Here is a 26,275-nt window from a genome sequence, read left to right as displayed (position 1 = left end):
CTAATTTCAGGTTTTTAGTCTTAGTTAAAATTTGATTTCTTGATATGACTTAAAGTTAGGAAAATCATTTTTTTTCCCTTTCATTACTATTGTTGAAACCAGTAAAGTAAGCAATATTTAGAGAAGTTTAAAAAAATGGATAGTTGATGTTCCTTTATTCCCATTTTTAATGCTGTACTTCATAGAGTGTTAGTGGAGATTTTTAAAGTATTGCCAGATATTGTGGGTGTAATGATACGCCACTTACCATGCTGTTTAGCTGTATAGATAGCTATTTTACTTCCTGGCTGCTAAAACAAATACCATGCAGTAGATTGTCTTAAACAATGGGAATTTATTGACTCATGGTTTTGAGGCTAGAAGTCCAAAGTCAAGGTATCAGCAAGGCAGTGCTTTCTCCCTGAAGACTGTGATGTTCTGGGACTGACTGGTTGCGCTCCTTGGCCCTTGACTTTTCTATCACATGGATTTCATTCCAGATACTTCCATGACCACCGTTTATACAGTTAGAAATTGGATTGAAGATATATTTTTCTTTGTTTAGACTTCTGATCTCTTAATGGTTTGACAAAGCATCATGATTATCTATGTTACTAAAGTAACCTGAAAAAATATGTTCTAATGTAGTTAGTATAGGGATGGTTTCAGAGTACAGTTTCATATGTAAGCAATAGGCCTTCCTTCAGAACAGTTTTATACGATGAGCTGTTAGACCATGTTGTAGTTAATTAGCTCAATTAATGGTGATTACAGGTGAGTTTAGAGTGACAAAATGCAAACACCAGTAAAATAAAGTGACTATAATAATCTTAAATATTTCTGCTATCTTAATTAATATTTTTTAGGTTTGAAAGTCAGATGTAATTAAGTTTCCTTCTATTAAATACTATATAATTAAAAATCTTTAAGATGAGTTAGGTTTAAGAATTGCTTTGAACTGTTTAGTTAGAAGGAAAAATAGACAAGATAGTTCAGGGGTGAAATGTTCTTAAAACAACAGGAAAGATATAACTCATGTTTTTGGTTTTTCACTTAAAATTACACCCAGTCATTATTTTTCTCCAGGTTATTTAAATAGTGGGTAGAAGAATTTAAAGGTGTCATCACAAGTGGGTTCAAGGATGGTGTATCTTGGGGACCGTTGGTAGGGAATTTTTTTTTGAGGTTGAAAGTGAAATATTAGTATTTCATTTCTGGGATTAGAAGTAATACCTTTGGGCAGAGAAAACTGAAAATGACTAATATCCTTCACCAGTTTACTAGAATTAAAAAAATAAAATAAAAGTAATTTCTAAAAGTTGTGATTTGATGCTTTCGATAACAGCTTAGTCATGCTAGGTTCTGGTGTTTCTTAGACTGAGACGGACAGCAGCCATCTTAGAGGGCTGAATGAGATAACTTAGTCACTCTGGATAAGACTAGGACTTAGTGGCATACATTCATTTTGTTATCTAGCATTTGCTTCCCCAGTTTGCCACTTCCAGGGTTAGTTTACCACTGTGCAGATGGTCTGTATTTAATGGGCTGAATTCCTGCTTAACCAGTCTCTTTGGCCTTGCCTTTTTGTATGTTTGCCTTCCATTTTATGTAGAGAAAGGTCCTTGGTAATAAAATCCCCTGGGGCTATATGCTAGATTGACTTTCCTGAAAGCACTGTGCACAAGCTGCAGCACTTGTGGAGAAGAAAATGGATTGTACCACAGTTTTCTGAAGGCAACAATGTGTGTGACAATTATTTGTAATATGATTAATATAGATACTTTGTAGAATTCCATCTTTATGTATGACAGGAGGTAGTGATTTGGTATGGATAAGAGCTTACTGGATATCAGATGATATTTCAGATTTCTTTTGGGTATGCTAATAGTTAAAACCTGTCTTCTACCTTTTTTTCTTTCATGGCTAATTTAGTTTGTGAGTTAACAAAACAGGCATACATACAGGATTGCCATATATAACCCCACCGCCACCACCTTACATCGTTGTGACACAGTTGTTACAAATGATGAAAGATGATTGTCATAATTGCTAGCTATAGTCCATAGCTTATATTTGGTGTATTTTTCCCACAAACCATCCTGCTATTAACACCATATATTAGTATTGTATATATTTGTTATAGTTCATGAGAGAACATTCTCATATTTGTACTGTTTACCGTAGTCCATCATTCACTGTGTTGTATAGTCCCCTGCCTTTTACAATTCATATAAAATGTGCACTCATTCGCTCTGTTTCATCACAGAATTGTGCTGTCATCAGCTCAATCCATTTCAGAACCTTTTCATTACTCCATAAAGAGCAATCCCTTGCCCTCTTAACTGTCCCCATTATTGACCCTTAGCATTGATATAGTACCTTCTTTGCCATCACTGTAAAAACATATTACTGTTAACTAGTCTGTATATTACATTAGTTGTATTTTTTCCCATCTATCTCCATATTCTTAACACCTTGTAATAGAGGAACATTGTTGTATTTGTACGTCATCCACCATTGAAATCAGTATGTATTCAGTCCCTAGATTATTCTCTAGCTTTCTTTCAATTGACATTAACCTCCCTAGAATAACCTTTTCAGTCACAATCACATTTATCAATCATCTTTAACCATCTCCTCAGATTTACAATCCCCCCTATTAAACATTCTACACACATTCAGCATCATCTCCCCCTTCTCACCCACATTCTATCTCTAGTAACCTGTATTCTATAGGTTAACTCTATGAGTTTGCTCCTGGCATTTAGTTCATATTAATGAGACCGTGTAATATTTGTTCTTTTATGTCTGGCTTATTTAACTCAATATAGTGTCTTCCTGTTTCATCATATTGCCCGTGCATCTCAAGTTCATTTTTTACAGCTGAATAGTATTCCATCATATGTGTATTAGTCAGCCAAAGGCATGCTGATGCAAAGTACCAGAACTCTTTTGGCTTTTATAAAGGGTATTTTTTGAGGTAGATGCTTACAGCCACAAGGCACTAAGAAGTCCAATTCAAGGTACCATAAGAGGTACTTTCTTACCCAAAGACATGTGCCACAAGTTGAAGCAAGATGGTGGGTAATGTCAGGAAGGGTTCAGCCTTTCTTCTGCCTCTTAAGGCTCTGTGGCCCTAGCTTCTTCCAGTCTCAGCTGTAGGCTGGCATATGGCTAGTTTCTCTTCCCAGGACTCATTTCTTTCCAAGCTCAGCTGCTTTGTTCTCTTCACAAGGTCGGCTGTAGACTATGGCTCATCTCTCTTCCTGGGGTCTCTGCCATGTCTAAAGAATTGTCTTTATTCCTCTGTGTGTCTACCTCTGTGTTGAAGTCTGTTTTATCAGCCTATCAAGGGGCTGGACACTCAACACTGAGTCACACTCTAATGACATGGTTGAATCAAAGTCCTCATCGTAACATAATTCAGTCAGATGTTTCAGCTGAACCTAATACAATCAAAGGGTTATCATGCCCAGAGGAACAGACCAGTTTACAAATATAATCTATATCTTTTTTGGAATTCATAAATAATATCAACCTGCCACAGTATGTATTTACCACATTTTGTTTATCCATTCATGGGTTGATTGACACTTGGGTTGTTACCATCTTTTAGCAATTGTGAATAATGCTGCTATGAACATGGGGGTGCAAATGTCTTTTGGAATCCTTGCTTTCAGTTCTTCTGAATATATTCCTAGTAGCAGGATTGCCAAGTAAGATGGTCGTTCTATACTTAGCTTCTGGAGGAACGACCAAACTGTCCTTCACAGAATGCATCGTTTTGCATTCCCACCATAGTGAAGTAGTGTTTTCATTTCTCCACGTCCTCTCCAGCACTTGTAGCTTTCTGCCTTTTTAATAATGGCCGTTCTGTAAGGCTTGATTATTTCATTGCAGTTTCGATTTTATCTGTAGTAGCTAGTGATTTTGAGCATCTTTTCATGCATTTTTGACCGTTTGTATTTCTTGTCTGGAAAAATTTCTGTTCAAGTCTTCTGTCCATTTTTTAATTGGGTTGGTTGTTTTTTTAAATTATTAGTATTATTATTATTATGATTATTTTTAGGAGGTACCTGGGATCATAACCGGCACCTTGTACATAGGAAGCAGGCGCTCAGCCTCTGAGCTACACTCACTCCCCAGCTGCTTGTCTTTTTATTGTTGAGTTGTATAATCTCTTTATATAACATGGAGAGCAAACCCTTATCAGATATGGGGTTTCTGAAAATTTTCTCCCAGTGACTAGGCTGCCTTTCACCTTCTTAATAAAGTCATTTGAAGCACAAAAGTGTTTAATTTTGAAAAGGTTCCATTTATCTATTTTTCCTTTTGTTCATGCTTGGGTATAAGGTTTAAGAAACCACCACCTACCACCAGATCTTGAAGATGTTTTCCAACTTTTTCTTCTAGGAGTTTTATCATTGTAGCTTTTATATTTCTTTAGTTCCTTGATCCATTTTGAGTTAATTTTTGTACAAGGTATGAAATGAAATACGGGTCTTCTTTCTTTCTTTTAGCTATTGATATCCAGTTTTCCCAGCATCATTTGTTGAATATACTAGCAGGGTGGGTTTTATAGCCTTGTCAGGAAGCGGACTTGGCCCAATGGATAGGGCATCCGCCTACCACATGGGAGGTCCGCAGTTCAAACCCTGGGCCTCCTTGACCTGTGTGGAGCTGGCCCATGCGCAGGACTGATGCACACAAGGAGTGCCCTGCCACGCAGGGGTGTCCTGTGTGTAGGGGAGCCCCACCCAGCACAAAAGAAAGTGCAGCCTGCCCAAGAATGGCACTGCACACATGCGGAGAGTTGACACAACAAGATGATGCAACAAAAAGAAACAGAGATTCCCGGGGTGCCGCTGATAAGGATAGAAGCCATCACAGAAGAACACAAAGCAATACAACTGGGGTGGGGGGCGGGGGGAGGGGAGAGAAATAAATAATAAATCTTAAAAAAAAAAAAAAATCACTTGACCATAGATGTGAGGGTGTATTTCTGAATTCTTAGTTCATTTCCATTGGTCAATATGTCTGTCTTTATGCCCATACCATGTTATTGTACCACTGTAGCAAAATAATATGATTTAAATTCAGGAAGTCAGAGTCTTTCAACTTTGTTCTTTTTAAAGAATTTTTGGCTATTTGGGGCCCCTTACCCCTCCAAATTTTGTTAATTGACTTTTCCTTTTCTGTAATAAAGACTGTTGGAATTTTATTGAGATTGCATTGAATCTGTAAATCAGTTTGGGTAGAATTGATATCTTAATGAATTTTAGTCTTCTAGTTCATGAAGACAGAAATGTCCTTCCATTTATTTAGGTCTTCTTTGGTATCTTTGAGCAATGTTTTGTAGTTTTCTGAATATAGGTCCTTTATGTCCTTAGTTAAGTTTATTCCTGAATATTTTATTTTTATTTTTATTTTTTATTTTATTTTTTATTCATTTTTAAAAAATATTACATTAAAAAAATATGAGGTCCCCATTCACCCCCCACCGCCCCCAACCCCCCCACACTCCCCCCCACTCCCCCCACAGCAACACTCTCCCCCATCATCATGACACATCCATTGCATTTGGTGAATACATCTCTGGGCATCGCTGCACCTCATGGTCAATGGTCCACATCATAAATTTGATTCTTTTAGTCACTATTGTAAATGGAATATTTTTTCTGATTTCCTCCTCAGTTTTCTCATTAGTAGTGTCAGAAATGCTACTGATTTTATATAATAATCTTGTATTCTGCTACTTAGCTGAACTTGTCTGTTCTAGGGTTTTGTTGTAGATTTTTTGGGATTTTCTAGGTAGAAGATCATATCATTAGTGAATAGTGAAAGTTTTACTTCTTTCCTTTTGTTACTTTTTCTTGCCTAATTGTTATAGGTAGAAATTCTAACACAGTATTGAATAACAGTGGTGATGGTGGGCATCCGTGTCCTTGTTCCCAATCTCAGCAGGAAAGCTTTCAGTCTTTCACTGTTGCCTACAGTATTAGCTGTGGGCTTTTCACTTTATTATGTTGAGAAAGTTTCTTTCTATTCCTTTTTTTTGAGTGTTTTTATCAAGAAAGGATGCTGTCTTTTGTCAAATGCCTTTTCTTCATCAATCAAATGATGTGATTTTTCTTCAATTTATTAATGTGGTGTAATACATTAGTAGATTTTCTTGTGTTGAACCACCCTTACACACCTGGGATAAAAGCCACTTGTTCATGGTGCATAATTATTTTAATGTGCTTTTGGATTCTTGTAGCAAGTTCTGTTTTTTTTTTTTTTTACTTTTTTTATTTTACCCCTGCCACCCCGAGATGGCTCCCTCATCTCTCTTTTTGTTGTCTGCTTGTCTTCTTTTAGGCAGCACTGGGAACCCAACTTGGGACCTCCTATGTGGGAGGTGAGTGCCCAACTGCTTGAGTCATTTCTGCTCTCTGCCGGTTGTGGCATCTGCTCATATTCTTTAGGAGGGACCTTTATCTCTTTGTCATATTTTCTTTCAACTCCTTAAATTGATTAAGGAGATTTCTGTGAATATCATTGGTTAGTTGTCTTAAATCCTGTGTCTCATCTGGATTCTTGGGCCATATCTCCCTGTTTCTTCCAAAGGAGTGCTGATGCAAAGTACCAGAAATCTGTTGGCATTTATAAAGGGTATTTATTTGGGGGTAGAAGCTTAGAGTCACAAGGCCATAAAGTGTTACTTCTCTCACCAGTCTGTTGTCACATGTTGGAGCAAGATGGCAGCTGGTCTCTGTGAGGATTCAGCCTTCCTCTTCCTTCTAAGGCTCTGTGGTCCCATCTTCTTCCTTTCTCAGCTGTAGGTTAGCATAAAGCTTGCCTCCCCCAGGTTTGTTTCTTTCTGGGCTCAGCTGCTCTGGTCGCTTCACAAGGTCAGCTGTAGACTGTCAGGCTCATTCTCTTCCTGGGTCCTCTGCTGTGTCTAATGGAGCCTTCTCTCTTTCCTCATGTATCTGCATCTTTGTGTATTCACTTCCCTGGGGTTCCAGCATCAAAACTCTTAACTCCTCTGCCATGTTTTCTCTGTTAGTCCCTGCCCACCAAAGGGGTGGGGACTCAGCATCCTACTGACCTGGCTGAATCCTTAATCATAATTTAATCAAGTAAAGTGAAACCTCTGAATCTAATACAATCTAATACACTCAGAGGTACAGACAGTTTACAAATATAATTCAATATTTGTTTTTGGAATTCATAAACATCAAACTGCTACACTTAGTATGACTTATTTTTTTGTTATCTAGGCATCATCTGATTGTGTTGGCGATTTTATTCTGGTGGCCAATTTCTTTCTCTTGCCTATTAGTTTTTATTTTACAGATCTTTGATTTTTGGTTCAGTTTTTTGTAAAACTTTAGGATTGCCCTGTTTACGTTATCAAAACGGGCAGGGAGGCACTACTGGGGGGCGTAGATGAGATCTAGGGTACTTGTGAGACAAGCCTTGTCTTCACTTTCCATATTGGCCAGTAGGTGGCGCTCTTTGGAAAACATTTCTCTGGCGATGAATCCTTAAGTTTCTACTGACTGGTTCTTCTAAGCCAGCGATCCAAAACCGGGTTTTGCTGGTTAAACTTGCTGAAGAGAAATCACACTTAGCCCTCTGCCATCCTCCCTCTTCCCAAGGAGGCATCTGTCCTTTCCCCTCTCTGTTGGCAGCACAGCCACAGGTTCTACGGAGGCTGTTCACCTTGACGGTGGGGGATAGGCAGTGTTCCCAGCCATGTGGACCAGCAGCTCATGGTTTTCCTTTTGGCCTCTCTCTGTTCCCTGTTCCTCCTGTACAGCGCATGTGGCACTCTCCTGGTCTGCATATCCCCAAAGCAGCTCCCTCAGATGACTTCTACACCTTCTCCCCTATTTTGTAAGAGAGCTGTGCCCTGCCTGAGCTACTGTGATGCCATCTTCTCACAGAGGAATCATTTCTAACTGATGATGGAGAGTCACAGAAAGCTTCTAGGACGCCGTGGTATTTTCGTAGGACTTTGAAGTTTTAATCGGCTTTTGACTGGCCAGATACTGCTCATACTCATCCTTTTATTTGAAAATATATGGCTGGCAGAGCCAAAGGATTATGGAATAATTTGGTAACTAAGTAAATTCATTGAATGTGGGGTATTAAGGCTGGTAGGAAATTTAGAATGTGGGGTAATTGAGGCTGGCAGGAAAGTATCTGGGGGAAAAATCTCTATCTTGATATCTCATTAAGGAGGTGAACCTATTTTGTCAGCTTTGAGGAGACTCTTAAAGTTGTGTAGCTGAGGGATGAGGGCACTGAAAGATTGTGATGTGGTCTTCTGGCTTGGATGATTAGGTTCTAGGTAAGTGGACAGTGATACCATTGACAAAGATCCTGGGGAATATAGAATAGCAGGTTTGGGAGTGGAAGTGTGTGTTGGGCAGAGTTGATTTAAGCTTTGGACAGTACTAAGGGTTACATGCTATTTTTTTAAGTGAAACTGAGCATATTTGGAAATCGGATTAGAATTGGAGTTGAGATTTGCTTAACCCTATACTCTTTCCCCTGGTTGCTCAGGTTGTTGGCTTTGTTCTATTTCGTTATGTTCTGTTTATCTTTTCTAGGCTGAATTCTGTACCTTGAATTGTGTTTCAGAAATGCTTAAGTCATGTGATTGTGGACATTCTTTGATGTTAATATGATCTTTAGATTCTTGAAGTCTTTGGTGGCAGAATACCAGAGTTTGTGACAATGTGAGGTGTATAGGTTTGGTTTTGACCCAGAGAGAATTTCTCTAAACTCTTTGAGGGGAATGTTTTATTGCTTGGTTTCATTGCCTTTTTCCTTTTGTCTTCCTGTTGACTTCATTTTCTTTTCTTATATTAGCTGTAAGGTGAGGTTCTAAATATGACATGCTGGCTTCTTTGAATGAGAATTCTCACAGTCTCTTTGAGTGACATATGATGACTTTAAAAGCATATTGCACATTTGGCTAAGAAAATGTACTAGTTAAAACTTTGGAGGACATTCTTTTAATAAAAATTTTCATACAAGGTAATGCATAGGAAAATTTTTTTAGTAAAGATGAGTATAGTGTAGCTCTTTGTATAATTCTGATACTTTTACACCTTTCTAACTTTGACAGTATTTCTTTAGTAAGATGTAAATTACTCTCTTTAAGGTAGGAGGTGGACTATCAAAACTCATAACAAAACTGTAGAAATACATTCACAAATGTTTGCCTTAGTTTTCTCATTTCAGTAGTTATATTTAGGGAAACAGTTAAATATTGCCAGAATTCAGGCTTTTTTCTTTCTGTTGTAAATGTTATGAGCCAGAATTGGTATCCCAGAGATTATATGAATACCAAGTGTTTGTGTGTTTAGTGTGCTGTTGGCTTCAGAAGTGTTTGATGATTCTCTTTGATTCCTCCTATGTGTGTATGTAATACAAAGAACACTGCATTTCCAGAGCAATTTGAAAAAAAAAGTTTATAAGATTAAAGATGTGCAACATGTATGTTGGGGTATGCATATAGTTTGTGTTAGGATTCTGTCATTGGTGGCAAAATGAGTGACCAGTGAGATAATCTCTAGTCACATCTGTTATGTGTACCTAGTGATGTGTACCTAGTGGATGGTTATATTAGATGACACCTATCCCTTCTTATGTGGAACTTAAATACAGAATTTCTTTAAAAAAAAACAGTAATATGGTAACAACTGGGGGCAAAAAGGAAGGCAAGAATTAAAGATGTATTTAGAGATGTAGGGTAAATATTGTTGTCTTTTGTACAATTAATCTTATTTTTCTTTCTAGTCCTAGTGGTAAGAAATTCAGAAGCAAACCTCAATTGGCAAGGTACCTGGGAAATACTGTTGATCTCAGCAGTTTTGACTTCAGAACTGGAAAGATGATGCCTAGTAAATTACAGAAGAACAAACAGAGACTGCGGAATGATCCTCTCAATCAAAATAAGGTTGGTTAATTTAGTTATAACATATGTATACTATTTCAAAAGCTCTCAAAAAAAAATCTTACATTGTAATTATGTAATTATTTTAGATTGTCCCTGGAATTTTGGTTGTCTGAATAGCCCAGTTTTTTTCCTGCAAAGCATTTTGGCTTATATATATGATTTATTTTCTGATAGCAGTAGTTATAGAAAGAACATAAGTAAATTGTGCATAGTTTAAAACAATATTTCAATGTCTCTCTTGGCCAACAGAGAAGTATACCTTTTGCCCATTGTGTCTGATTATAAAAGATGTCTCTGTTGATGTTAATCGTCCACTTAAAAAAAAAAAAAGTCCCTATTGCTCCACTAAGCAAAATCTTAATGTGGCAAGTATCCTTACCACATAGCTTATAATTACCCATTAACTTTCAGGTTCAAGATTTGAGAAAGGACAGGGTTTTTTTTAATTTATTTTTTTAGAAGGTACCAGAGGTTGAATCTGGAACCTTGTACATGGGAAGCAAGTGCTCAGCCACTGAGCTACACCTGCTCCCTAGAGAAAGGACAGTTTTTATTTTGAACTTTTGGTAATTTGAAGATAATGACTCTTAGGAATAACATTCTTATCCTAATACTGTGATTGGAGAGTGTTCCATTGGCTTTACTTTTAGTGAACTGCTTAGTTTATGGTTTATTTTATAGGAATTTAAACAAATAGCATTTTGAGTTATGATATTAATTTAATTGTACTAAAGTATCCAAATGTCTTTACAAAGACAGCTTCTTTTCCCTCAATGGCAACTAATCCGATATTCCTATTTTTTTCTCAATTTTTTCCTTCCACTAAATTTCAGGAATATGTGTGTATATGTGTTGCCACTGCAATTGAATAACACTGAAAATAGTGGAGGAAGAAGTAGGACTTCTCTTTCTTGGGATGTGATCGATAAATCCCTGCATGTGCCTTGGGAATGCTCCATTCTTTTTAGGAACTCAGAGTCAGTGAGGTAGAGTATAAAGGGCTTTGGGCCCAGACAGACTTGGTTTTATGTGGAGGCTCTGCCATATATTAGTTGATGCAGTGTTGGGCAAGTGCCCATCTTTGCTGGTGTCAGGTTTCTCATTTGTAAAATTAAGATAATAAAATCCTTCCCTTTGCATTATGTGGGGAGTAAATGGGAAGTTATATAAAAACATCTAGCAATAAAGAAACAAAAAAACCCCAACTAGCTTAGCATTTGACATGCTAGTTCCTTTCCTCTCCTTTTTGCTCCTTCTCTATGATCCCATCTTCCTAAACCCCAAGCTAACTTGGTGAACAATATCACCTGTTGGCTAGTTTAGGAAGCTTTTTTTTTTCCAGGAGGTACTAGGGATTGGACCCAGGACCTCGACCATTGAACTACATCTGCTCCCCAGTTTAGGAGGCGTTTTGACCTGAGCTCTCTTGTGCCTCATCTTTTTACTGGTTTTGAAGGGTGTGGGAGTTGTGCTTCAAATCTGTCTTTATTCAGAATTCTGCTTACTGGTTTGTTTACTATTGCTTTACAATAATTTGATTCCCAAAAATTGGTGTGGAGGTTAGAATGCATTGTTTTATCATGTTATAATACTTTGCATTGGTTTCTGTAGGGGCATTGTACTTTGTTTAGAGGGGCAGAATGGGAAGGGAAGGCTGAAATTGCTTCTGAATCGCTTAACTATGGGGTTTTTTTGGATTGTTAGTTACTGTAGTGTTAGGAAGGATAAGAGATAGGGTTAGGAAGAGAGTGAGCAAGTAAGTAAAAGTTAGGACCTTGTATATATAGAAAGGTTTATTTTGCTTCTTAAATGCATAGAGGAAAATTAAGTTTTTATTTCTAAAACTGCCCTTTTAAAATATAGTTACTCTAACCACATTGCTGGGCACCTGTACGAGAGACTCACCTATTTATGAAATGAATGGAATACTCTGTCCTATTGTTAATAGAATCACATTTTAGCTACATATACTATAATAAGATTTATTTCCTGACAGTTATGATTCATTCAAATAAACAAAAATCTAATTCATCTCTTTAGTTTGTGTGTACCTTTATTCTCTAGCTACGCTGGACTACTCATCCTGCACCATGGCATGTACTTTCAAGATTCTGCTTGCTCATATGCTGTATCCTCTGCTTGGAATGTGCTTCCCCCCTTCCCCTCCGTCTGGCGAACTCCTACTCATCCAAGGCTCAGCTCCATTGTCTTCATCTCTCTGAAACCTGCCCTGCATACTGGAGGCAGAACCAGTCCCTTCTGTAATGCTTCTCTGGTGCTCTGCCATTGCATTTGTGATTGTTTGTCTGCTTTGGTTAGACTGTGCGCTCCATGAGGGCAGGGACCATGTCTTTTTTTTTTTTTTCTTTCTGTCTTTGTATCTCTAGTCCAAAGCTTAGCACATGGTAGGTATTTAATAAATGTTTGCTTCATATTTAATTTTAATTTAATACCACCTCATTCCAGAAGGTTATTAATAAATGTTTATTGAATGAATAAATTAATACATGTTATTTTGGAAAGGCTTTTCATTTTCATTGTTTTCTGAGGCTCTCTGAGTTTTGGGGGGTATGGTCTTGTTTTTGCATCTCATTTCTTTTTAGTTAAGTAGTCATAAAATGGAGTTTTGTATTTTAAAAAATAAGATCTATTGGAGTGACACCAACATTAAATATCTATAAAGCAGAAAATTTATTTGTGGCTAATGAAGTAATGACTGTTATTATATCTTTTTTGTGTACAGTATGTACAGTGTGGAGAAAGCTTTATTGACCAATATACTACAAACATGGCTGACGTGCATTATTACTTTTTTTTTAAACTTCTATCTTGAAAGTATGAGAGACATAATCAACAAAATAAACTTTGAAACAAGCTAAATTGTAGTTTATATTGGCTGATTATAAGCTGTGAGCTTAATTTATTATTTCTTCTGTATCAAAGGTGAGTTTACTGATGGTGAAAAGGTGTGTCTGTCGAAAAAATATTGTTTGAGGATCTTTGCAAAGCTTTTTTTTCCCTTAAAGTTTTTGGGACTGGATAGGTGGGACATAATGGGCCTTTGATTAATATCTACTATTTTTGCAGTATTCCTTGTCTTTTCAAACTTAGAATTTCCCTGAAAATCCATTTAATCCTTGATTACATTGTACCTGGTTAATTTTTCTGCTGTGGTAATTTATCACCACCACCCTATCTCTTCAGCTGACAAAGTAGAGATGAGATAGCAAATAGGTTACGGAAGATATTCTGTCCTAAAGATTTGGAAGTCATCAACATAGCCTTGATATTTGAAGTTGTGAGAGGTTTTCTGAGAACTTACTTAAAGGGAGAAGTTATATAGCAACACTATCCAATATAACTTTTAAGATGATGTGGAAATGTTTTGGCAACTAGATATGTGTGACTACTGAGTATTTGAAATGTGACTAGTATGACTGAATAACTGAAATTTTAGTTATCTTTAAGTGATTTAAATAGTTCCATATGCATGGTGGGTACTATATGTAGGACAGCACAATTCCAAGCGCTGTGCCTCAAGAGCTGAAAACTTGTCAAATCCAAAGAAGCAGTTTGTTCATATTAGTGATCTAAACTTGATATATTTTCAAGCAGTTAGAGTAAAGGAATTAGGAAAGTGGTCTGAGGAGACAAAGGAAAGGAGAATGTTTCAAAATGGAGAGTGTTAAGATTATCAATTGCTGCTGAAAGCTTGAATGGAGTAAGATAGGGAAAGTTCCTTTGAGTTTGGTGGTATGGAGGTTATTAATAATTCTGATAACAATTTGAGTGGAATGGAAGCCAGATTGGGTTGAAAAGTAAATGAAAAGACAAAATCAGTGAGTATGGACAACCATTTCACTACATTTTCTTGGGTCAGAGAATCACTAGATTGTAAATGAAAGGGATGTTGATTTGATGAACCCCTCTCTCCCATTTTAAAGAATTTTAAAAGGTGAGAAAATAGTATTTATGGTACAAGTGGAAGAACCACAGGGTTGAGATTTTGAAGAGAGAGGTCAAGAAGGTTAAGCATCTTTACAGTGTAGTAGCAATGATGAACCCTGGAACCTAAGATGAGTAGGGTGGAATGTGGAAGGGGTTATTAGTATCCAAAGTTGATTAGCTCTGTTTATCACCAAGTTAATATTATTCTTACCAGTTACACTTTCTGTGCAACCCATTCAAGGGATAACGTTGTTCCATCCCTATATAACTTGTTCATTGACATCCTTGTTAACTGACCTTACTTTGCACTTTGCCCCAAGCATGGTTAATCTTTATACCAGTCTCCTCTGTCCAGGTCCATTCTTCCAAGGATGGTATATAAGATCTCAGTACCCCCCTACTCCTAGGGGTCATGCTGCAAGGAGTCAATGAACCCTTGAAATTATATACAAAGTTTTAGTGTCTTGTATGTTTTTCTTGAGAGATTCCTCAAAGAGGTCTGTGGTCTTATGGTTTGGAACCACTACGCTAAATTTTAGGTGATTTTCTTTTCTAACTATACAGATTAAAAGTTACAAGTAAGTTTTGATGAGATGATCTGTTTCAGATTTATAATTAAAGAACCTATTTTTCCTGAACTTCATTTTTCCAAGAACAACATGGCATGCTTCCTGCCTATGTATATATAGTTTGTGTGTATGTGTTCATCTCGTTTTGGCAGTCTTTTGAGTTGTAAATTTTTGCACTCTTCCCATCATTTCATGAGATAACAGATTGGTACTGATATGGTGAAAAATATCATCTGTAGACTTGTGTAGGGTTGGTTTTGTGACTCAGGAAGATTTTGACCACATTTATGTGTAAGCATAACTAAATGTTAAGTAATGGCTGGAACAAGTATAGAAATTATTTCTTTCATTGGTAATCATGAGGCAGATAATTCAGATGACTCCATGCTTAAAATTTAATTTTGAGTTAGAGGCTGTAGATGATAGTGAATTATAATTTACACTTATTTTGCACTTGTAACTGGTTTAACACAGAAAATGAAATTACTCTCATGAGTAGGGACTGCATAACACAGAACTTTAGATGTAATAGACATTTTATCTATCCATTCCACAGAATTTTTTTGACTTTTTATTTGGAAATATTTTCAAACTTACGGGACATTATAAAAATAATACAAACCCCATATAGAGAACTCTGACATTCTCCTTCCTCTAGATACCCAGATCTACCAATTTTAGTATTGTCTCACATTTGCCAGTGTCACTCTTTGGACCCACCTGTCCATCCAAATACCTATTTATTCCATTTTCTAAACACTTGAGTGTAGGTTGTATATATCATGTTCTTTAAAGACTTACTAGTGCCATGTATATTTCCTAAGAAGAGACATTGACTATTTAACCACCTTAAGTACAGTTATTAAGTTCAAGAAATTTAGCATTACTATAAAGCTTACATTCTATATTCCAATTTTTTCGTGTGCCCTAATGTCCCTTTGAGCCTTTTCTTCTTCCTTGTTAGTTACCATTATTCAAGATCATGTATTGTATTTGTTATTGTCTCTTTAGTTGCCCTTTCTTCTTTTAATGTGGGAACATGTATACGACATCAGCTATTCCATCTCAACCACTCCCAAGCATACAGTTCAGTGGAAGTAAATACATTCACAATATTGCAGTACCCTTACCACCTTCCATTACTAAAACCTATCCCATCTCCCCAAACAGAAATGTTATACCCATTATGCGTTAACTCCACAGTCCCCTTGCCCCCTGCTCCTGGCAGCCTGTACTCTGTTTTCTGTATTTATGATCTTATATATTCACCAATATTTTCTTTACAGTTACTATGGGGCTTAAATTTAACATCCTAAATCTGTAATCATCTCGTTTGGTTTGACACCAACTTAACTTCAATAGTATACACAAACTGTGTTTCTATATTTCTGTGTCTTCCCCACCTTTATGTAGTTCTTGTCACAAATTACATGTTTATATATTACAATATAAAATCACTGATTTATCATTGTATTTGCCTCTTAGATCCTGTAGGAAGTAAAAAATGGAGTTACAAATCAAAAATACAGTAGGGCTGACATTTGTTTACCCATGTTGTTACCTCACCAGAGACATTTATTTCTTCATGTGGCTTCAGTCTATTGTCTTTTCCTTTCAATCTACAGAACTCTTTAGCATCTCCTTCTTGTAGGGCCAATCTAGTGTTGATGAATTGCCTCAACTTTTGTTTTTCTGGGAATTCATGTCTTAAGTTAAATTGGGAAGTTTTTGGCTATTGTTTCTTTGAATATTCTCTCTGTTCGTTCCTTCTCCTGGGACTCCCAGTGTGTATATTGGCATGCTTGATGGTATCCCACAGGTTCTGCTCACTTTTCTTCATTCTTTCTGCTCTTCAGACTGAATGATTGCAGTTTACTTCAAGTTCTCTGATTCTTCTACCAGTTCTTAAACTGCTGGTAAACACCTCTAGAGAATTTTCAATTTCTGTTAACTGTGGTCTTTAGCACCGTTAATCTCCTTTTTGTAATTTATCTCTCTGTATAGATATTCTCTGTCTTCCTCTGTCATTTTTTTCATTTCTTTTAATTCTTTGTCCATGTTTTTCTTTAGAATACATTTAGACCATTTTTTAAAAAAAGTGTTTTTCTAGTATGTCCCATGTCTGTGCATCTTGATTGATGCTTTCTAATTTTTAATCTTATGGTTTGCTTGGGCCATGGTTTCCTGTTTCTTTGTATGTTTTGTAATCTTTTGCTGATATTTTGATATTTCAATGTTATCACTGGAATTTAGATTCGGAGGCATCTGTTCCTTGAGATTGTATCCAGTTAGTGGTATTACACAGCCTTCCTTGAATGACAGGAGCTAACTAAGAAAAATAAAATAAAATAAAACACATTTCCCAGTTTTTGCAGATTGATCTGTGTATATGCTCTCCTTCAGAGCTTATCCATATATTAAGTTTAGAGAATAGCTACAGACCAAAGTGTAGGGGTCTCTCTGATCCTTTCTACATGGTTTCCGAATGTCTCTCTTCCTTAGGAAAGTTTCCTTATGGTGTCAGGCACTGCACTGGTCAGAGCCACCAGTCCCTTGCCCCAGGGATCCACTTGACTGCTCTCCCACAGCCTTATGTAGGAGAGCTCTGTAAGCCACCTTCTACATGCAGGGCATGTTCTGGGATTTTCTCTCAGGCCAGGTTGGGCCAGATGTACAGGCTCCCGGTATGTGCACGAGGCTTATGCTGCCTTCTTTGGAACCCAGACCAGGGATCCATACTGATTTGCAGGCCGGTTCTGTGCTGATCTGGTGAGGGGTGAGGGAGGGATCAGCCAGGTGCCATGGAATTCTACTACTTGTCGGTATCCTATTTTTTATTTGGAGCTCAACCTGTTCATGCAGTCCTTTGTTTTCTGGACCTTTGAGAAAGATGTTTCTGCCAGTTCTTGCTGATTGTTCAAAGCTTTTGTGGGTGGACGGAGCTCTGACATGTCTGTTTCTACTGTCTTGATTGGGCCCGGGCCCCCATAGAATTTTTTAGCACATTCTGAGAATTCGTTAAAGGAAGTTTCTGTGTTCATGGACCTTTATATAATCAAATGGGAGACAAACTAATACACAATTTAAAATATGAAATGTTATGCAGTAACATTTCTTATTGGAGTGAAGTAAGAATGACTTGAGTGGCTAATTAGGTTGTGTGATCAGGAGTGGTTAGGATGCTATCTGACTGACAAGAAGGAGCCACTGTAGAAAGACCAGAGGAAGTGCAATCCATGCAGAGAGAATGGCCAGTGCATAATGTCTAAGGCAGGAAAACACTTAGCATATAAGGGAACAAAGAAGGCCATGGTGGCTGGAGTTTAGTGTGTGGGAGAGTAGTACTAGGTGAGGTCAGAGGAGATCAAGCCTGATCACAGGGCTTTGCAAGCCATATAAGGAGTGGCATGGAATACCATTTGAGAGCTTTATGTGCAGGCTGTTATGGTCACTTTCAATGCTGTGCAGAGAATATTTCTAGAGGTGCAGAAGTCGAAATCCAAGTCATTTAGGAGGCTATTGTATTTGTCCAGGTAGAGCTGACAGTGGCTTGGACAATGCTTGTTTAATGAATGAATAAAGGAAGAAAGGGTAAAATGTACCAAAGGACACTAGAAATGTTTATTAGTCTCTTGTCCAAAGAACTTCTAATTTTCTGTTATATACAGAAATAGCTGGAAATAAAGGCTAATTATGTATCTTTCGCTATTCAAGGGAGATAATTAACAAGTTATCAGCTTATAGTACTGTTCCATTTTGTTGGTAAATTTGAGCCATTGCATTTTTGGTAATTGATGGGGTAAAGATTGCTGGGAAGCAAAGTGTGAACAGAAGGACTTTAGCCATATTAGGAAATAGCTTGATTATAATGCTATTTTTGAATGTAGATGTGGGGACATAGTTGTCTATGTTATGGCTTTGGGAAGATTTATTTTGGATGTCCAGGCTTCTGCTGAGAATCGAGGTCTATTTTATTTAAGTTTCATAGTCCAAGGAGAGTTGACTAACTTTGTACACTCTAGTTCAATGAGAACATTAGGCCCTATTGAAAATGACTTATGTGACTATTTACACAGTTTTCCCAAGTATGTGTGCATAGCTTGTGCCACCCTAGATGTAAAGGAGATGATTATATACAATGGATGCCTTATTTTGAGAAGGGCTGCTCTAGGTATCTGGTTGAAATTCATTTGCATTATTTTGTCATATGTCCTTTAGTAACTAAAGTTCCAAGAAGTTATTTTTCAAGCAGAACTCTTCAAAGCTTGTTTTTGATGAATTCCAATCCTTTCTACCTCTTCAGTTAACTACAAATATAGTCCTTTTTTAATAAACTTAAGCTTTTGTCCACTCAATCTTTTCATTTTTTAATATGATACCATTGGTCTTTTTTTAATAAAAAGGAATGTTTTGTTTCTGACATTAGACTAAGTGGATTTTCAGGACAAAATCATAGATCCCAATTATATTCTTTTTGCAAAAAACCTATGATGGTTGCACAAGCTCATGAATATACCAAAAATCACTGAATTGTATACTTTAAAACAGTGAATTTTATGGGTGTGAATTATATCTCAATTTAAAAAGGCACTAAAGGTTAGTAAGGTACTTTGCATTGTTGTCTTTTGATTTTATGGAAGGTTCTATATGTGTTCTGCAACAAGTCTGAAATTACTTTTTTGAGTATAATCTTGGTTTGACTTAAAGGTACCATTTAGGCTTACTTTCATATGAAACAGGATGACTTTCCTTTGGGGTCTACTTATTAATAGGAAAGGTTTCTAAATTTCAGTAGCTTGTTCATTAACATGTTAATATAAATAATAGAAATAGCTGTTATTTATTCAGAGTTTATGTGCCATCATGGCTATATAATAAACCTATTTTGTTTTCTCCTCTTAAGTGCGGAAAATACTCTCCAAGGGCAAGAATTTTGGTGTTTTGTTCATGCTGTAACCAGCATCCAGTCAGTACCCAGCAGATAGTAGGAATTCATTATTTGTTTGGTGACTGAGTAAATCAAAGTGCAGCAGCAGCAACATACATGCATGATCTCATTTGATTTTTATACGAAATCTCATGGAATAGTTATCTCAACTTACGGATGGGGAAACTGACCTTAAGAAGTAAAGTCTTTGCTTCTCAAATTGGGGTCTAAAATCTCTTGAGTTGTGTGATATATGCAAAACCACAGAATAAAAAATGTTACTTGTATGATTCTTCAAAATGTCAATTTTATTTAAATGTTTTGGGTGGGTAGAACATTTTTATTAAAAAATTTTTTAAATAAAGTGGAAGCTTTGATAAAACTTACAAGGAGTCCTTCACTCTTGTTGTAGAATGTGTGCAATTTGCAAAGCCATTCTGAGAAAAGTGGTATTTAGAATATATTGTCTTAAGTCATTGGTGTTAAAACTATGCTGTGTGAAAGAGTGTATGCACATGGATGGTATTAAAGGAATCTGTTTTGATATTCTTAGTTGGCATTTAACCGTGTCCTTCAGGTGATCTGAGATTGTTCCTGTGACAGAAGTACAGGTTTATGTTTTTCGAATCCCTTTCCATAGACACCCTTTTCCCATTCTACAAAAGAAAAGCACATTTCTCACTTATCTACAATATTTTCATGGTGCAGAATATTTAATCCCAATAAAGAGACAATTCAAAGTATTGATGTTAAGAAAATGAATGACTTGTTAATTGTCAAATATTAATGCAAGTATAATTCATTCCTTCAGCATAGTTTACAGAGGACTTAAATGTCATCTGATATTAAAATTTTTTGATGCTTCATTGTGTGATATTTTGGACGTACAACTCAGAAGGCATTTGATGAATTAAATGACAGAATAAAAGTTTATGAAAACAAAGTTTCTCAGTACACTATCTTTATAATGAAGAATAGAAATAGAAGTGACACTAAACCTTGACAATTTTAGCAAGTAGTGGTACTCATTCAAAGGCATGAAGTTATTTTTATGTTTAATATAAAAGTTCATTTCATTAAGATCCATGTCGCCAATAAATTTTATCTTTTAATAATTATTAAAACTTGTAATTTACCAGTTTTGTTCAGGTATATGCTAATATTTGCAGTAAATCAGAAAAAAATTTATCACTTTTATGTTCCCAGAATATTTTTAAAAATCTCATGTCATATACATGGTCATTTGAAAGATTTTCAAGTTTAAAATAGGAAATAACTTCATATGACTAAAACTATTAGTTCAAAAAAAAAAGGAGTGAAGATTTATAACCATCGAAGAGTTTACTCATGCGTAAATGGTTGATGCTAGGTATATTTAGGTTCTGTTAGTGGTGGAACAATTTTATTTAAAAGTGTCAGTGTTTAAAATACTCCAGTAAGTGCATCCTTTGTAACTAAGTTAAATATGAAATATTCTTGAAGTCACCTTTAAAATGTAGGTTTGGTACATATATTTTCAAAATTCTTTTAGGTGGTAGAAATGCAGAAATGTTTGAAACTCTAGTTTATGATATATATGCTCTTCATCCACGACTTCAGTTATCCTCTTTCCTCTCCTTAATCAAGTTAGATCCCTGAAAAACTGCACAAAAAATTAGTCCCTTTCAGAATCATTTTCACTGAATTATCCATTGAATGTGTTTGGCTTTTATTGGAAGGTCACTGAAAGAAAAGCATTTGGAATATGCTTAGTATTTGTTATAATGTTGAATGCCTATACATTTTCTCCTAGATAATTTAATATCAGGAGAGTTTCTATTTTTCTTATTTATTAGTATGCTTCCTCTTTTCTGACCATGTAATATAGTGTTTTTTTTGTCCTGACTTCAGAAAGTTCAGATCCAAATTTGATGCTGAGCTCTAGTATGATTGTTAACCTTTTCAAATGGAAATTTGTTTTATCTTTCCTTGATTTTCTATTTTTTAAAATTTCTATTGTATATTTGTCTTTTGTGAGTATACAGAAAGCCACCTCAGATACTTGATGGAAAGACATATTTTTAAAAATTAAGATTCATGTTTGTATTCTTTTCTAGCACCTATAAAGATAGAAAAGACCCTTGAAAATTGTTAATTAAATTGTATTTGGAGGCTGGCCTGAAACCAAGATATATCAAAGGTTGGAAACTTAGTTCTTATCTTAGAAAGTGTTTGTCAGTTTAATTTTATGAAGAACTTCTGCTTCACTTTTTCTTATACTGAAACAGAAGATTTCAAATACATGAATAATTTTAATCTTGTTCTGTACAAACGTTTTTTTTTCTGCCTTGGGGATTTTAACACTTTTTTTTCCCTCTCATTTATTTTTAAAACGTTATATTTAAAAAATATAAGAGGTTCCCATATACCCCCCATCCCACACCAACAACCTCTTTCATCATTGTGGTACATTCATTGCATTTGGTGAATACATTTTGGAGCACTGCTGCACCACATGGATAATAGTTTACATTGTAGTTTACACTCTCCCAGTCCATTCAGTGGGCCATGGCAGGATATGTAATGTCCAGCATCTGTCCCTGCAATATCATTTAGGACAACTCCAAGTCTCCAAGCCCCCACATCACATCTCCTCTTCCCTCTCCCTGCCCTCAGCAACTACTGTGGCCACTTTGTCCACATCAATGCTACAATTTCTTCCATTACTAGTCACGTAGTTCTATAGTAGAATATCAGTAAGTCCACTCTAATCCATATTTTATTCCTCATCCTGTGGGCCCTGGGATGGTGATGTCCATTCCACCTCTATATTGAGAGGGGGCTTAGATTCCACATGGATGATGGATGCGGTTCTCCTGCTTGCAGTTGTAGGCCCTCTTGGTTCCTTGGTGTGGTGGTTGACCATCTTCACCTCCCTGTAAGCGGGCCTGTGTAAGTCCAATGAACCAGAGGGTAGGAGTTGCAAGTCTGCTGAGGCTCAGGGCCCAGCTGGCACATGGCTAGTCCAGAGATTGAAGTCTCCTGGGTATACACCAATCCCAGCACCAACCACAGGTTCAGTAAAAGTGACAGAAGAGGCATGTGTAGAAAGGTGACATCTGAGTCCAACTCCATCACACTCAGGAGAACACTACAAATTCCAAAGTAGGGCCAACTGACATGGCACTGAAATCCAGAGCCATTTGCAATAATCATACAACCTCTGGGTCTCTGTGGCCCTCAGGAGAACCAACCAGTACCTGGGGTTGTATCCACTTGGCTGTCTCTGGAGTCCTGCTGAGGTGTGTGTTAGTGTGACCCTTCTGATTACCTCCTGGCTCTTTTTTGAAGACTCTTAGCCATATACACTCATTTGTGTTTGCCATTTCCCCCTTTTATTCAAGGTCAAAAAGCAGTTTTTAACACATGATCCTACATGTAGGCTGAGATATTCTGCAGGTCTCAGTTGACCCTTTTATTCAAGGTCTTTTTCTAGTTACATCACCAGCTGGTGCTTGGTAGTAATCCCTCAGTGCCAGGAAGGCTCATACCCAGGATTCATGTCCCATGCTGGGGGGAAGGTAATGCATTTACATGCTGAGTTTGGCTTAGAGAGTGGCCACATTTGAGCAACAAGGAGGTCCTCAGGAGGTAACTCTTAGGCACCCTGCAGCTCTAGGAGTGTTTTCTTTTTAACTCCTTAGTTTACTGCAGATTAGTTGGTGTTTAGAAAAACCTAGGTACACAACTGGGCATGTGTTAATAGTGACTGTTTGGTAGTCCTCAGGGAAGAGTGGTAGTAGGATTTACTGTGTTTTTTTTTGACAGTTTCTGGGAAAACAGGTTTGTCCAGCTTTACATGATATTCTTTCAGAGCATGAGTAAAAAAAATAATTTCTGTCTTCTCAGCTTTCAAGCCGGTTAAAAGGTGTAAAAATAGTAAAAACCAAAATTAGAGCAAGAAAAGAATGATGCAGTACACTGAAATAATGTCTCAGCTACTTCATGCCATCAGGGAATAAATTTTCTCATTGACAATGGAAGTTAATTACATATTTTGAGTATTTTAACCGGTTTTGCTACTGATTTTTATTTATTATGCCAAAAACATAAGTTAATTGAAAAATATGAACCTTACCATTATAGTATCAGTAATTTACATTTTCCATGCTTCTTTCCAGTCTTTTTGGATTCAGGAATCATGGTTAAAATAGTACCCATTGCCTTTAGTCATCCCTTGTATTGATGAGAATTTTTTAGGCTGTTATATGTTTGCCCATACAAACAGTTACAGTATACTTTTATGTCTGCTAATACCATCTTTGCTTTATAATACTTGCAGAATATATTGTTCTTTATTAAAGAACAAAGCCATTTAAAACCAAACAAAGTATTGTTCAGTGATACACAATGATACAGGCTAATTATACCTAATTAAAGACAGGAAAGGTTAATTAGTTCCCCATAAGCATTTATGTACTAAGAGTCTGCAGAGTTGAATATTTGACTATTTTATAGGTTGGGTGGCTTCAGATAATGAGCTAGATGTCATAGATCAGGCATCCTAACCTGCTGTATGCCATAGAATTTACAGGAGCTTAAAAATACATATTCCTGGGCTTCCCTAGGTGGCTGTTTCACAGCATTTCTTTTGGCTAAGTTTGAGCAAGTTTGAATTAAATTATTTTAAAGTATTTAAAGATAAGAAAGCTAAACACCAGGGGGATAATAGTAGAGTCATCTGAGATGAATTTATCACTTAAAGGTAAACACATACATTGGAAGAAAACTGAGATAAAGGAATGACAAACATGCCTAAGACATAGAGAAAAGGAGGGGTTGGGGGAAGCACGTTTAATAGTGGATCCAAATAATGCTGTAATGTAATTAATTGTAAGATTAATTTATTGTGATGCTTACCTTTCTAGGCATGAGGATAATGTTTAAGCAGACAAACTCAATGCCTTCAGGGCCCAGACAGGTAATGCAAATGCGAGTGTTGAGGAATGTTGCAAATGGAAGCCCTTGATCTCTCTACTAGACAGCCATTACTCCTTGGTCATAGACTGGTTGTCAAAGCATTCTTTTAAAGAGAAGCTGATTTTCTGGATTTTTATGTGAAGTTTTCAGATTTTTAAATGTTGGTTTCATTTTTAAAAAGTTGATTTTTTGATACATATTAACAAAGCATACAATTAATACAAAGTTAATTTTATAAAGACACCAGAAACTAAACAAAACATCTGTGGGTTATACTTGGCCCACCTGCCACCAATTTGTAATCTCTGTTTTAGAGCAGTGGTTCTCCAAGTGTGGTCTCAGGACCAGCAGCACCAGCGACACCGGAGACCTTAATAGATATGCAAATTCCCAGGCCCTGCCTCAGACCTTGAGAAGAGGCCCAGTAACCTGTGTTTTAACTAGCCTTTTAAGTAAATTTGGATGCACACCAAGCTTTGAGAATCACTATATTATCAATGAAAGTTGATAATAGAATTTCTATCTGAAAATAGTTATAAAAGTTAATAGAATGTCCTGTAAATTTATAAAGTATATTTCTATATAAAAAATGTATCATACGGGAATGGATGTGGCACAGGCCTTTGGGCATTCCCCTCCCATGTGGGAGGTCCCCGGTTCCGGTGCCTCCTGGAGAAGGTGAGCAACAGTGAGCAGACAGATGAGAAAACCATCTGGGGAAGGGGGGTGGGGGTAAATAAAAATAAAGTAAAAAAAAAAAAAGGATTAGATGTGTATTGTTTCCAGATATATGGCCTTTTTTATTGTCAGAATCAGAACAAATGATTATTTTGAGTTTTGTCCCTCTCCTTTCATTTTTGTAGTTAGAACACTGCAAATGAATTTAATGACAATTCTATGCTACATTTTGACATCAGTAGAACACATCTTACATTTACTTACTGATTGGTTAAAAACAGATGTGTAGTTTGACTCTCAGAAGCTTCAGTTTCAAGTCTTTAAAAGTATTAAAGGTGATTTATTTTAAAAAATGAGAAATATCAGATTTTTCTAAATTGACTTCTGTTTGCTGGAATTAGAATTCCATTTCTAATTACCTCATTTTTTTTTATAAAAAGAGAAGGCTAATTTATGTGGTTTTATGTAAGCCTGGCCTAACAGCTGATCAGACTTTTATATTTTAATGCCCAAACATGGCAATAATTTCCTCCGTTATCAGAATGTAGAAATGATTGCTATCCTGGTGGTTGTCCTAAAAGCCCTCCTCCTTTATCATAACCCAACACAAAGCATACTTGTTCATTTACAAGTCCTTAGTCCCTTTTTAATCAGATTAATTGTGGACTTTAAATATTGAGAGTATTTTTACATTTAAAAATACAAAAAGATTTTCATTTATTATGAAGAAACTTATATGTCCTATATAATAAACTGCTTAGAAGTATACTTTCAAATAATTAAAATGCTGACATAGGCTAAAAAACTTGGAATAATCTGGAGCAAAGTGATGGATATTGAATTAATAAAAATGAATTGATCTAATTGTGTTTATATATAATATTATTAATGAAAACACACTTTATCCACAGGGTAAACCAGACTTGAATACAACATTGCCTATTAGACAAACAGCATCAATTTTCAAACAACCAGTAACCAAAGTCACAAATCATCCTAGTAATAAAGTGAAATCAGACCCACAACGAATGAATGAACAACCACGCCAGGTAAGGATCTAATTGGTTCTCCAACCTTATTTCTCAGGAAATTCTGGTGTTTTTACCAGACATATTTGAGTAAATTCTGGTTAAAATGGAATATATTTGGAAAGAATTGTTTTACATTTTAGTCTATCACATGAATGTAGGAGAATAACTACAATACAAAATTTAGGTATAACAAAGTTAAATACTAATCAAAATTAATATTATAGAT

General features: G+C 36.2%; 1 protein-coding gene across 2 annotated transcripts in view; it reads left to right on the top strand.

Annotated features, from left to right (window-relative positions):
- MBD2 (methyl-CpG binding domain protein 2) overlaps nucleotides 1–26,275 on the top strand; it is a 77,584-nt gene that overhangs the window by 13,247 nt on the left and 38,062 nt on the right. For both annotated transcript variants that reach the window (XM_004459844.5, XM_004459843.5), the window contains exons 2-3: nucleotides 9,778–9,937; nucleotides 25,930–26,067. In XM_004459844.5, the coding sequence (XP_004459901.2) occupies nucleotides 9,778–9,937; nucleotides 25,930–26,067 (298 nt within the window). The remainder of the gene's footprint in view (nucleotides 1–9,777; nucleotides 9,938–25,929; nucleotides 26,068–26,275) is intronic.

The sequence above is a fragment of the Dasypus novemcinctus genome, chromosome 16, assembly GCF_030445035.2.
Source record: "Dasypus novemcinctus isolate mDasNov1 chromosome 16, mDasNov1.1.hap2, whole genome shotgun sequence".
Taxonomy (NCBI): Eukaryota; Metazoa; Chordata; class Mammalia; order Cingulata; family Dasypodidae; genus Dasypus; species Dasypus novemcinctus.
The sequence above is the reverse complement of the archived record's forward strand: the minus strand, read 5'-3'. Positions and strand labels throughout refer to the sequence as shown.